This window comes from Hyperolius riggenbachi, chromosome 1, assembly GCF_040937935.1.
Source record: "Hyperolius riggenbachi isolate aHypRig1 chromosome 1, aHypRig1.pri, whole genome shotgun sequence".
NCBI lineage: Eukaryota > Metazoa > Chordata > Amphibia > Anura > Hyperoliidae > Hyperolius > Hyperolius riggenbachi.
Genome location: NC_090646.1, coordinates 172,310,352 through 172,324,912, shown reverse-complemented (window position 1 = coordinate 172,324,912; position 14,561 = coordinate 172,310,352). Strand labels below are relative to the sequence as shown.

Genomic DNA, 14,561 nt, shown 5'->3' with positions numbered 1-14,561 from the left:
TTTCATGGATGTCCATAATAATAGTCGACATACCCAAAATATTATGGATTCTGTGGAACAACCTTTTTACAATATTCTTTCAAATACTCTGATTGGCCAAATACTTCTAAATTATAGATATTGGACCAGTCACAAAATGCTGATTTTTTTCAAATTATGCTGTAATTTTAGACCAGTCACAAGACTTGGACACTACTGAGTTTTTTCAAGTCTTGTGATTGGTTTAAAATTTCTGTGGTTTTCAGATTTCTGGGGAACATTTTTGCATTCCCTGATTAGTCCCATACTACCAAGTATTTCTGAATTCTGAGTCTGGCTCGGAAATACTTGGTAGCATAGCCGATCAGAGAATGCAAAACTTTACTGCAGAAATTGGAAAACAAATAGAAATTTGAACCAATCACAAGACTTAGAAGAACTTAGTAGTATCCACTCTAGTGATTGGTCTAAAATGACTGCAGAAATCCAATTTCCACTGAAAAATTGGATTAGATTGGTCCAATGCTTCCAAGTTCTGTGGTTCGCCTAAGATTTCCGAGTTGCAGTAATGCAGGATTCTGGCGGCTTTCCGATTACCATTGCAGAAAGTCGATTTACAATCGGAAACTTGGAAATCGGCATTTCGACAGAATTTTATGAAAATCCCTCTTCAAGTCTCCACTGTATTTTAAATAAATAAAAGTGCAACATTATCTACTGTATAGTTTACTTAATATCAGTGCATGTTAAAAGAAACTGCAAGTCACAATACCTGTACAACTTTTTGTGCTTGGATATCGACTAGAAGAACCCGGTTCAGTTTTGGCTGAGCCACATATATAAATTTGTCTTTCACATTAACAGCAGATGCCCATACACAGCTTTGATTTTCAGCTCCTCCTATTTTTGGACATACTTCTTCCTGAAAATGAGAACATAGATGATAGTTAATTAAAATGTTTAATAACCACTACAGTATTGTCATGCTATAAGTTTCTCAATACAGTAGCCAGTATTTTATGAATCATATTTTGAGAATTAAAGCTGAGAGGGTAACTGAGGAACAAGTGAGACCATCTGTAAGGCAATTAAAGCTGAAGTGGGAATGAACCCTACAACACAACAATGATACAACCAAAAAAACAGTAAATCCACCAAGAATTGGCAGAAAACTAAAAGTGCCATGAAGTGGATGAGTTAAAGCCCAGACCTGTATCCCATCGAGATGCTGTGGGTGACTTGAAATGGACTATATATGTAAGACACCCCTCATCACAGCTGAGGGAATTCTGCATTGAGGAATGGGGCAAACTTTCCTCAGACCAATGTCAGAGGCTGATAGATGGCTATAAGAAGTGTCTCAATGCAGTTATTTCAGCCAAAGAAGGTAGGGTCAGGGTGTCACAACTTTTTACTCAATTAGAATACAATTAGAATACACTTTTTTATATCTTTAAACTAGTGGGCAAAACAAAGTTACTTTTTGTTGTTTTCCTGCAATTAAATCACATTATTTTCTGAATGATAAAAATAACAAGATTAGAGATCTCTATGTAAATATTTCTTAATAAAGAACTGAATAATTTTTGAGGAGTTTTATTTTTTCATATGACTGAACAAAAGTATATTAATTAAGTCTTCTTTGTTAGTTTTTCAAAATGAGCACCCCTTTATTGTCATCAATGTTGTTGTTTTTTTTTAGAGAAAATGACAGTTTCAAAATGAAATCAAACTGTCACCAAATCCTTTAATTCAAAAAAGAAAAACCTAATTATTGTATGAAAACTTAAAGAGAACCTGTACTGAGTAAAATTATTTAAAATAAACACTCGAGGTAACTTCAAATGAACATTACATAGTTACCTAGCCATCAGTTCCTCTCAGAAGCTCACCATTTTCTTCTGACAATAATCCCTACCAGTTCTGACAACATTTTGTCAGAACTAAAATATATCAGTTGCTCTCAGTTATAGATCAGTTGCTGTCAGTTACAGCTGAGAGGAGAACTGATGTGTCCATGTTTCCCTATGGCTCAAGTGAGCGATGTTACAGTTTAACAGTGTGCTGACCAGGAAGCTGTTATGGGGTAATGGCTATTTTCAAAATGGAGGACGGAGAATTCCCTTGATCACAGTGGCCAAACAGGATGCAGGAGAGGAGAAAGAGATTGATGAGTAGACTACACAGGAGGTAAGTATGATGTGTGAATGTTTATTTAGACTTTTATTTTCAGTTCAGGTTTTCTTTAAGTTAACTTCAGCTTTGCAGAGTTTATACAAAATATGTTTGTCTATTCTCAAGAATCTGATCCAGGCCTTTAGGAATCAGACCAGAAATGGAACCCTGTTTGCAGGGAGATAATTAGCACCAGCATGGTGACCACAGGGAATCGCCATCAGTTTCATACTAGGTCAGCAGAGTGGCATAGTGGTTAGCGCTCTCGCCTTGCAGTGATGGGTCCCTGGTTCGAATACCAGCCAGGGCACTATCTGTATGTTCTCCCGTGTTTGTCTGGGTTTCCTCTGGGCACTCCAGTTTCCTTCCATATCCCAAAAACATACAGATAAGTTTATTGGCTTTCCCCTAAATTGGCGTTAGACAATTTACATACACTACACAATGCATACATACATATGTAGACATGTGACTATGGTAGGGATTCGATTGTGAGCCCTTTCTGAGGGACAGATAAGCGACAAGACAATATACTCTGTACAATGCTGTGGCGGATGGCAATGCTATATAAATACTAAATAATAATAATAAATAACGATAGGTTCATGGAAAATTGCTGGTATGATTTGGGCAGACCAGATGGGAGAAATGTCTCTCCCATGCTGGATTAATTCATAGATGAGATCTTGTAAAGGGGGTGAGAGTAAGGAAAGAGAAAGTCGGAGAAGGAAAGAAGGAAAAAGGAAAAAGAAATGTTTGAAACCAAACTAAGGTCAAACTTGGGAAAGACACTACACTATATAAAGGCACAAACTATGCAGAAGACATTAGAATATCAGTAACAATTAAATATCCCAGAATCAAAGCCTAGCATACCAGTCAGAATACAGTACAGAAATGGATAGTGAATAGTTCATAAGGTTAATCAACATTGCTTAGTCATTGACATAGTCATCAGAATTTGTATTTTCCAATAATGGTACAAGTACAATTAAGTCAATTTTGTCAACAAGTAGACATTACACAATCTTAGTATGGTATGGCTGCATGAACACACCCTGCATAGACAATTAGGCACTTAGATAAAGGACCAATAGGAGGAGAGTGGAAACCGCAATTTCTTTGCAACATCCTTGGAATTTTACAGGTTATATTGTCTACATTTTTCAACATAAACCTTGTTTGTTTTGAATACTGTTGTATCCAAGACAACAATTATAAGCGTATCTACATAAACAAAGGGAACAAAAGAAGCATTTATTTTTCAGATTCATTTTTGGTGCTCTTAATTCTGTACATAAACTATTCTTTCTTAGCAAAGTCATCTTTGAAACATTCTGTTGTCATGGTTTACAGCAAGAACGTAAATAATGCTTAAATTGTGCTCCTATCCACTGAGCAATGCTTTAGAGTTACATTGTGCTTAAAAAGTTATATTTTTTCCTCAAAACTGCATTCAAAAATAGTTCACACAGGAGCAACAAAAACAATGTTTTCTTCAGGTTTTGGCTGTAATTCTACACAGGTAATTTGACAGTAAGTCAATGAAGTCCACAAGGAATCATATGCTTTGCAAGCACTCCCAAATGAATAAAAATGATGTACTGCAATAGCGAAAAAATGGGCAATAAAACTTTAATTTTCTCAGAGAATGGAAACGTTAACATATGTTGGATGTAGCTCATTGTTTGAATCTGTTGTCCTCACTTTTGAGGTCTCAAAACTGTCACTGTGGTATTACTTCAAGTATAACCTTTAAGAACATATTTTAGATTACTCTGGCTGTGTCATGTCATTTAATTTCTGATACAATTTATATCATACCCTGTAAACTTTTAGATTTTTTTTCATTTCTCGTGAGTACTAGTGTGTTTATATATTTTCCTAGGTTTATTCATAAAGTGCACAGCATGCTATAGTGTACAAAATAACAAAAGGAATTGGAATGGGAATTAGGTGACTGAGAATGAATTGTGATACTTAACAGTAATGCTGCAAGGTAAAACAAACAGTGCAAATACAACATCTGAAAATTACCAGATACATAAAAAGTTACATATATGCATAATTTATAATGCTGTTGTTTTTAATACACAGACTTTTTTTTAAAATTAGGAAAATGTACTGTTCTTTTTACCTACAGATACTGAAAAACCCTCTGGAGTGGATTAATTAAAACTATTTTCTGATGCTCTAAGTCATGTTAAGCAATGTTAAGTTAAATTAAACATGGAAGTGCTTCCTAATCAGTTTCTAAATCTTATTTTGCAACTCTGCTTTTTTATTTGTAAAAGTGGAGAAAGTCTATTAAATGCTGGAAAACATTAAATCACTAAGGAGCCTATTTATTAAAACTGAAATTAGCCAGTTAAACCTTTTAAAGGAAATTGCAAGTTTAGCTACATTTTACATGCCATACCTCATCACATTTCATTCTGCACAAATTATGGTAGATGAAAGAGCAAAGTATAGGAAGGAGAGAATTAATTACACCACTTTCACCATTCAATTTATTGTTAGGCCAGAGAAATCCATCAGAAAGTTTTCCACACCGTTACAAATAGACAACCTTTCTTCATTCTTGTAGAAAAACTGTGTCTTGCATAGCATCAGTGGAAAAGTGCTTATATAAGCAAGCATATCAGCAAGCAATGCTTTATTTTATTTTTTTTAATAGCTTATATAATGAAAGTGAGTGGGAGATGAAAACTAAGCATGTTTTTTCTTTTTTTTTTGTCCATGTCTTTTAAATACAGATCCGTTAGAAATGCAGTCAAATCATATATTAGTCATTTATGTAAAATTTCAATTAAACCTGAGAATTTAAGTGTGAATTTGCTTTTTATAAGTAGGAGAAGTGAACATTAAATAGACTATAATTGTACAAAAGAGATCAAAATATTTTTAGAAATATGATCCTTTTTTTCTGGAAGGGTAGCCTTTGTGCTTTTATTCATGGTAAAACTTACTATAACAGTGAGTTGTACATTAGCCTTAAAGTATACCTTGCTCCAGGCGAAGCTATTTATGGTAAATACAAAGATATGTTCATGCTGAATTCACATATCTCTGTGGGTTGCCCATTCCTTTTCTCATTCCTCCCAGTTCCCGTAATTACAACTTGAAAAATTTTACTTTCATCTCAAGTCAAATTTTCAGACAGGAAGAAGCAGTCTTGCTGCAATGTTTCCTCCAATCACCCCCCCCCCCCCCCCTTCCCTCCTCATTCCCACCAAAAAAAGAAAGTGAGGGGAGTACAGAAGAGGAAAGAATGGGAGGTTGATAGGAGAGAACATCACAGCAAGCCTGCCTCTTCCTATTTTAACATTCAAATTTAGCCTAAAGTAAAATTTTCAAGGAGTGATACAGAGACTGGGGATAATGAGGAGAGGAATCCCCCATTAACACACCTCTCCACTTACTTTAGATAGCTTTGTCTCAGGTCAGGTATACTTTAAAATGTAAGCCCTATTTAATAAGACGAAAAAGTCAGTTATACATGTTATAGAGAGCTTAGCAAAGGTGTATGTAGTTGACATAGACAAATTACTGCAAGGAGTACATGGCAGGGATGTGGTTGACATAGACAGACTACTGCAGTAAGTACATGGCAGGGAGGTGGAAATACCAGACCACAATAACCCAGGTGTGACAACAATTGTTGTCAAATGAGTTTTAGAACTTATGTTGAAGCATATTATCAAAATATAAAGAAAGAAGAGTGGAGATACAAGATTACTAATGAAAATGAAGAATAAGAGCAAAGAAAAACGGAATAGGGATTACTACACTGAAGAAAAGAAGACACATGATTAGGAAGAAGAGAACATTGAGTGATATAACATATTTGTTTTAAAAGCCAATGCAGACGTTTTATTTAATAAACTTTAAGCAATGGCTTTTGACTATTGCTCTGCTACTGAAAGGCCTGAACTGGTATGCATCTCTATGAGTGGAGCACAATGTTTTTTTTTATTTTGTATGAAAAAGAAATTGATTCTTAGGAGTGGGAAAGGCATGATATAACATCATGATATGTGTGCTGAGGGACACTTTTTGGGTAAATCTAAAAATCAGTTTTGATCCTTAGAACTTCCTTAAAAACCTTGGCCATTTATATTTTTATAAGAATTATCCTTTAAAATAACCATAAACTATGCACAATTCACCTTACTCCTTCAAGTTCTAATTAATTTGTCAAGTGATACATTTTTCCCAGAAGCGAACTCATCCCCATTCATTTATGGCAAGTGACATTTAAAATGTAGAATATGATTCTTAGAAAACGTTCTAGTTACTGTATATAATTCCTTCATTAGATTTAGTATTTAACCAGTTCGGCCTATCTGGACGAGCTTCCTCATCCAGATAGGCACTGCTGATGTCGCCGGCTGGTGCGCGCGATCGGGCGTGCCCCCGCGCGCGCTCCCGCTGCCCGCCACTAGCCCCCCAATCAGTGAATGGGAATATAATTCCCATTCACCGATCTAACTTCCCCGCAGAAATACCGACGCTTTCTCTCCAGAGAGTGCGGTATTTCTGCCCCCAGGAAACTTCTCCCCAGCATTTTAGTTCCTGGATGCGAGATCGTTCGCATCCAGGACTTTTTTCACTGTGGCCAAATAGTAAACTGCACCCACATACATTTTTAATAAAAAAAATATTATTTTACATTTTAAATTAGCAGTTTCCCTCCCACACCAAAAATTACCCACATACACTTTTTTTATTAAAAAAAAATAAAAAATACAATAAAAAAAAAACAAAAACAACATAAATAGTTACCCAAGGGTCTGAACTTTTTAAATATGCATGCCAAGAGAGTATGTTATTATATTATTTAAAATTATAAGCTTATAAATAGTGATGGACGGAAATTGAAAAAATGCACCTGTATTTCTAAATGAAATATCGGCACCATAAATTGTGATAGGGACATCGTTTAAGCGGTGTAATAACCGGGACAGATGGGCAAATAAAATACATGCGTTTTAATTATGGTAGCGTATATTAATTTCAAACTATAATGGCCAAAAACTGAGAAATGAATTTTTTTTCATTTCTTTCTTAATTTTCCTGTTAAAATAGATTTAGAAAAAATAATTCTTAGCAAAATGTACTACCCAAAGAAAGCCTAATTAGTGGCGGAAAAAACAAGCTATAGATCAATTCATTGTGATAAGTAGCAATAAAGTTATAGGCAAATGAATGGGAGGTGAACGTTGCTCGGATGCATGAGATTTTCGGACTGCGGTGCTGAACCGGATAAGGAAACCACAGACCATTGCAAAAATGCTCTGTAGTTAATCACCCCTTACTATAAAATGCACTGGAATATAATAGCAACTTATTAGCGAAAACAATAATAATAACATTTGTCCAGGAGAAGTAAAAATGCCAAAAACATCTGCTTAGTTATCAACAGATTTACAGTACATTCCTTTATAAAAATTAAAAAATTACCTGGGTTCCAAAAACTTTTTCTGTCATCTTAATGTGCCTCTGATATTCGCATTCAACAGGCTGGATTACTTTAATGCCATCATCATTGAAGACATAAAACAAGTTTCCAGTCCCAAGTCCTTAAAAAGAAATGTGTTTATAAGTTAATCTACTGTTGGTATAGAATGAAGTATTGACATTTCATGAATAAAAGTTTGTTGAACGTATAGAAGATTTTTGATGCTTTTTGATCATTTATTAAATTTTCACTTAGAAAGGAAAATAATGTATCACAAATCTGATACATGTCATGACCCAAAAACTTAAATCTTTAAGAAATTTTACAGCATCATTAACATATTATTAAAACATTTTTGTGATGAAATAACCTGTTGTGTTCATGCCGATGATTATCAATAAACCTGACTAAATTTACTCAGTTTTTTTTATTATTCCATAAGCATTTCAGACATCAAGACAACAGTTCACCTCTTTAACTACATATCTTCCAATCCTTAGTATGGCTGCAAAATACACAGCCAGTAGTTCCAATATACAGTATATAGCTTACAACTGATATTCTGCATATAATTTTGTTTGCTGTTTTGAAACGTAATTTGACTGGAATACATTTGGTCCAGGGTGACACTATGAGAGTCATTTTTCAAAGCCTGTTAGGCTTTCTAAAAATAGAGAAATTAAATCTAACATATTCATTTCTGAATTTCCAGCTGAGGCTTATTTTATGCACCCACAAAAAGCCTCAGTGGGAAGTTCAAATATGTCAATAGTATAATTCCTGGTTAGTGTTGGCATGGATGCAGCAAGTATAGATGGTGTGATGTCCATTCTTAATTCAAGCCAAAAGAACACAATGGAAGCTGGCATGTGTCATGTGGATGTAGAGCACTGACCAAGGTGATTGATGTATATGTATGATGCTACGCATTAGTGGAAAAAAATAAAACCAATTTTAAAGCCAATGTCTCATTAAAAGACTTAATTTGATGACAGTATTTTATATTATTTTTTAATACTTTGGGTGTAAGTAAGGGACTGGCTATTTGCTTATGGAAGAGGTGATGAGAGTGCTATAACCCCACTATTTATTCATCCCCTCAACTTTTGGGGAAGACACAGAGGTAGGAAATAGTTTCTTGCCCCTTATTACTGGGATTAAGTTGAGAGGTGTGAGATGTTACCCCATCTTGCAAGGTACCTGGATCAGGAGATGGAGGCTATTCATTTGGTGGACCCGGCCCCCCCCTTCCTTTTTTTTTTTTTTTGCAAACTCTCAGCAGCGATACGCCATATCCCAACCAGAAATTGGCTTCATCAGCACCTTCCCTTGTTGGGTAAATAGTTGCATCATGGTTTGTCATATCTTTTATTTAGTAATCTTATTTGAATTAGAAAAATATTCCCCCTTCCTGATCATACAACCTAATGGTTGAATGTGGGTAAAATATTTTCTTTTTTCCCCTGGCAAAATTAATATTTAGACAGCTGTACCACCAGGTATTTGCTGGTAATCACTGTAGCCATCACCTGAAGCATAAATGTCTAAATCGATGATCGGGTTAAAATAGTGGATTTCAGAAGTGTCAGCAATGGTCACAGATATTTACAACCATGTGTGCGCATTACCTTTTTGAATGCTTTGATCCAGATATTTTCCTGATTGTGAGTCATCTTAGTGTTGGGCGAACAGTGTTCGCCACTGTTCGGGTTCTGCAGAACATCACCCTGTTCGGGTGATGTTCGGGTTCGGCCGAACACCTGATGGTGTTCGGCCAAACTGTTCGGCCATATGGCCGAACTAAGAGCGCATGGCCGAACGTTACCCGAACGTTCGGCTAGCGCTGTGATTGGCCGAACGGGTCACGTGTAGTGTTGGGCGAACATCTAGATGTTCGGGTTCGGGCCGAACATGGCCGAACTCCGAACATAATGGAAGTCAATGGGGACCCGAACTTTCGTGCTTTGTAAAGCCTCCTTATATGCTACATACCCCAAATTTACAGGGTATGTGCACCTTGGGAGTGGGTACAAGAGGAAAAATTTTTTTAGCAAAAAGAGCTTATAGTTTTTGAGAAAATCGATTTTAAAGTTTCAAAGGGAAAACTGTCTTTTAAATGCGGGAAATGTCTGTTTTCTTTGCACAGGTAACATGCTTTTTGTCGGCATGCAGTCATAAATGTAATACATATAAGAGGTTCCAGGAAAAGGGACCGGTAACGCTAACCCAGCAGCAGCACACGTGATGGAACAGGAGGAGGGTGGCGCAGGAGGAGAAGGCCACGCTTTGAGACACAACAACCCAGGCCTTGCATGAGGACAAGAAGCGTGCAGATAGCAATTTGCATTTTGTCGCCATGCAGTCATAAATGTAATACAGATGAGAGGTTCAATAAACAGGGACCGGAAACGCTAACCCATCACAGATGTTCATTGTTCATGTTACTTGGTTGGGGTCCGGGAGTGTTGCGTAGTCGTTTCCAATCCAGGATTGATTCATTTTAATTTGAGTCAGACGGTCTGCATTTTCTGTGGAGAGGCGGATACGCCGCCGATCTGTGACGATGCCTCCGGCAGCACTGAAACAGCGTTCCGACATAACGCTGGCTGCCGGGCAAGCCAGCACCTCTATTGCGTACATTGCCAGTTTGTGCCAGGTGTCTAGCTTCGATACCCAATAGTTGAAGGGTGCAGATGGATTGTTCAACACAGCTACGCCATCTGACATGTAGTCCTTGACCATCTTCTCCAGGCGATCGGTGTTGGAGGTGGATCTGCACGCTTGCTGTTCTGTGTGCTGCTGCATGGGTGTCAGAAAATTTTCCCACTCCAAGGACACTGCCGATACCATTCCCTTTTGGGCACTAGCTGCAGCTTGTGTTGTTTGCTGCCCTCCTGGTCGTCCTGGGTTTGCGGAAGTCAGTCTGTCGGCGTACAACTGGCTAGAGGAGGGGGAGGATGTCAATCTCCTCTCTAAAGTCTCCACAAGGGCCTGCTGGTATTCTTCCATTTTGACCTGTCTGGCTCTTTCTTCAAGCAGTTTTGGAACATTGTGTTTGTACCGTGGATCCAGAAGTGTATAAACCCAGTAATTGGTGTTGTCCAGAATGCGCACAATGCGTGGGTCGCGTTCAATGCAGTCCTAGGCCGAAGAGGTCATAGCCTAGGGTCACAAAACCTGTTTATTTGGGCAATTTCAATGGTGGCGAGTCTGACGTACATAAATCGCAGCAATGGCCGTTAGCAACGTCTGAATCTCACGAAATGTCTCATGCAGGTAGAAGACATATTGTTAGACTTGGGCTCCAAAGATGGGTTCCCTACATCTCTGCAAACCAGAGTTACAGGGCTCCAAATTTGGTAAAATCCCCCATAGGCTTTCATTGGGCCTCCTATTTACAGTTCCAAAATCTCACATCTTTTCAAAGGGCAATTACTCAGCAGTGGCAAATCTTCTAGCATTGTAGGGACCCTTAGGGGGAACATGACTGGTGAGTTTCGGGCCCCTAGGCCAAAGAGGTCATAGCCTAGGGTCACAAAAACCTGTATATTTGGGCTATTTCAATGGTAGTGATGGTGACGTACATAAATCGCAGCAATGGCCGTTAGCAAAGTCTGAATCTCACGAAATGTCTCATGCAGGTAGAAGACATATTGTTAGACTTGGATTCCAAAGATGGGGTCCCTACATCTCTGCAAACCAGAGTTACAGGGGTCCAAAATTGGTAAAATCCCCCATAGGATTTCATTGCCTCCCTATTTCACTTTCCAAAATCTCACATCTTTTCAAAGGGCAATGGCTCAGCAGTACCAAATTTTCTAGCATTGTAGGGACCCTTAGGGGGAACATGACTGGTGAGTTTCGGGCCCCTAGGCCGAAGAGGTCATAGCCTAGGGTCACAAAAACCTGTTTATTTGGGCTATTTCAATGGTAGTGATGGTGGCGTACATAAATCGCAGCAATGGCCGTTAGCAACGTCTGAATCTCACGAAATGTCTCATGCAGGTAGAAGACATATTGTTAGACTTGGATTCCAAAGATGGGGTCCCTACATCTCTGCAAACCAGAGTTACAGGGGTCCAAAATTGGTAAAATCCCCCATAGGATTTCATTGCCTCCCTATTTCACTTTCCAAAATCTCACATCTTTTCAAAGGGCAATGGCTCAGCAGTACCAAATTTTCTAGCATTGTAGGGACCCTTAGGGGGAACATGACTGGTGAGTTTCGGGCCCCTAGGCGGAAGAGGTCATAGCCTAGGGTCACAAAAACCTGTTTATTTGGGCTATTTCAATGGTAGTGATGGTGGCGTACATAAATCGCAGCAATGGCCGTTAGCAACGTCTGAATCTCACGAAATGTCTCATACAGGTAGAAGACATATTGTTAGACTTGGATTACAAAGATGGGGTCCCTACATCTCTGCAAACCAGAGTTACAGGGGTCCAAAATTGGTAAAATCCCCCATAGGATTTCATTGCCTCCCTATTTCACTTTCCAAAATCTCACATCTTTTCAAAGGGCAATGGCTCAGCAGTACCAAATTTTCTAGCATTGTAGGGACCCTTAGGGGGATCATGACTGGTGAGTTTTGCCACTGCTGAGCCATTGCCCTTTGAAATGGTGTGAGATTTTGGAACGGTAAATAGGAGGCCCAATGAAAGCCTATGGGGGATTTTACCAATTTTGGACCCCTGTAACTCTAGTTTGCAGAGATGTAGGGACCCCATCTTTGGAATCCAAGTCTAACAATATGTCTTCTACCTGCATGAGACATTTTGTGAGATTCAGACTTTGCTAACGGCCATTGCTGCGATTTATGTACGTCACCATCACTACCATTGAAATAGCCCAAATAAACAGGTTTTTGTGACCCTAGGCTATGACCTCTTTGGCCTAGGGGCCCGAAACTCACCAGTCATGTTCCCCCTAAGGGTCCCTACAATGCTAGAAAATTTGGTACTGCTGAGCCATTGCCCTTTGAAAAGATGTGAGATTTTGGAAAGTGAAATAGGGAGGCAATGAAATCCTATGGGGGATTTTACCAATTTTGGACCCCTGTAACTCTGGTTTGCAGAGATGTAGGGACCCCATCTTTGGAATCCAAGTCTAACAATATGTCTTCTACCTGCATGAGACATTTCGTGAGATTCAGACGTTGCTAACGGCCATGGCTGAGATTTATGTACGCCACCATCACTACCATTGAAATAGCCCAAATAAACAGGTTTTTGTGACCCTAGGCTATGACCTCTTCGGCCTAGGGGCCCGAAACTCACCAGTCATGTTCCCCCTAAGGGTCCCTACAATGCTAGAAAATTTGGTACTGCTGAGCCATTGCCCTTTGAAAAGATGTGAGATTTTGGAAAGTGAAATAGGGAGGCAATGAAATCCTATGGGGGATATTACCAATTTTGGACCCCTGTAACTCTGGTTTGCAGAGATGTAGGGACCCCATCTTTGGAATCCAAGTCTAACAATATGTCTTCTACCTGCATGAGACATTTCGTGAGATTCAGACTTTGCTAACGGCCATTGCTGCGATTTATGTACGTCACCATCACTACCATTGAAATAGCCCAAATAAACAGGTTTTTGTGACCCTAGGCTATGACCTCTTTGGCCTAGGGGACCGAAACTCACCAGTCATGTTCCCCCTAAGGGTCCCTACAATGCTAGAAAATTTGGTACTGCTGAGTAATTGCCCTTTGAAAAGATGTATGATTTTGGAACTGTAAATAGGAGGCCCAATGAAAGCCTATGGGGGATTTTACCAAATTTGGAGCCCTCTAACTCTGGTTTGCAGAGATGTAGGGAACCCATCTTTGGAGCCCAAGTCTAACAATATGTCTTCTACCTGCATGAGACATTTCGTGAGATTCAGACGTTGCTAACGGCCATTGCTGCGATTTATGTACGTCAGACTCGCCACCATTGAAATTGCCCAAATAAACAGGTTTTGTGACCCTAGGCTATGACCTCTTCGGCCTAGGACTGCATTGAACGCGACCCACGCATTGTGCGCATTCTGGACAACACCAATTACTGGGTTTATACCCTTCTGGATCCACGGTACAAACACAATGTTCCAAAACTGCTTGAAGAAAGAGCCAGACAGGTCAAAATGGAAGAATACCAGCAGGCCCTTGTGGAGACTTTAGAGAGGAGATTGACATCCTCCCCCTCCTCTAGCCAGTTGTACGCCGACAGACTGACTTCCGCAAACCCAGGACGACCAGGAGGGCAGCAAACAACACAAGCCGCAGCTAGTGCCCAAAAGGGAATGGTATCGGCAGTGTCCTTGGAGTGGGAAAATTTTCTGACACCCATGCAGCAGCACACAGAACAGCAAGCGTTCAGATCCACCTCCAACACCGATCGCCTGGAGAAGATGGTCAAGGACTACATGTCAGATGGCGTAGCTGTGTTGAACAATCCATCTGCACCCTTCAACTATTGGGTATCGAAGCTAGACACCTGGCACAAACTGGCAATGTACGCAATAGAGGTGCTGGCTTGCCCGGCAGCCAGCGTTATGTCGGAACGCTGTTTCAGTGCTGCCGGAGGCATCGTCACAGATCGGCGGCGTATCCGCCTCTCCACAGAAAATGCAGACCGTCTGACTCAAATTAAAATGAATCAATCCTGGATTGGAAACGACTACGCAACACTCCCGGACCCCAACCAAGTAACATGAACAATGAACATCTGTGATGGGTTAGCGTTTCCGGTCCCTGTTTATTGAACCTCTCATCTGTATTACATTTATGACTGCATGGCGACAAAATGCAAATTGCTATCCGCACGCTTCTTGTCCTCATGCAAGGCCTGGGTTGTTGTGTCTCAAAGCGTGGCCTTCTCCTCCTGCGCCACCCTCCTCCTGTTCCATCACGTGTGCTGCTGCTGGGTTAGCGTTACCGGTCCCTTTTCCTGGAACCTCTTATATGT

At 39.5% G+C, this 14,561-nt stretch overlaps 1 protein-coding gene across 2 annotated transcripts in view; it reads right to left on the bottom strand.

Annotated features, from left to right (window-relative positions):
* Positions 1-14,561, bottom strand: part of FSTL5 (follistatin like 5) — a 913,616-nt gene that overhangs the window by 36,416 nt on the left and 862,639 nt on the right. For both annotated transcript variants that reach the window (XM_068278842.1, XM_068278843.1), the window contains 2 exons: positions 7,618-7,736; positions 752-901 (listed from right to left, as the gene is read on the bottom strand). In XM_068278842.1, coding sequence (XP_068134943.1) covers positions 752-901; positions 7,618-7,736 — 269 coding nt within the window. The remainder of the gene's footprint in view (positions 1-751; positions 902-7,617; positions 7,737-14,561) is intronic.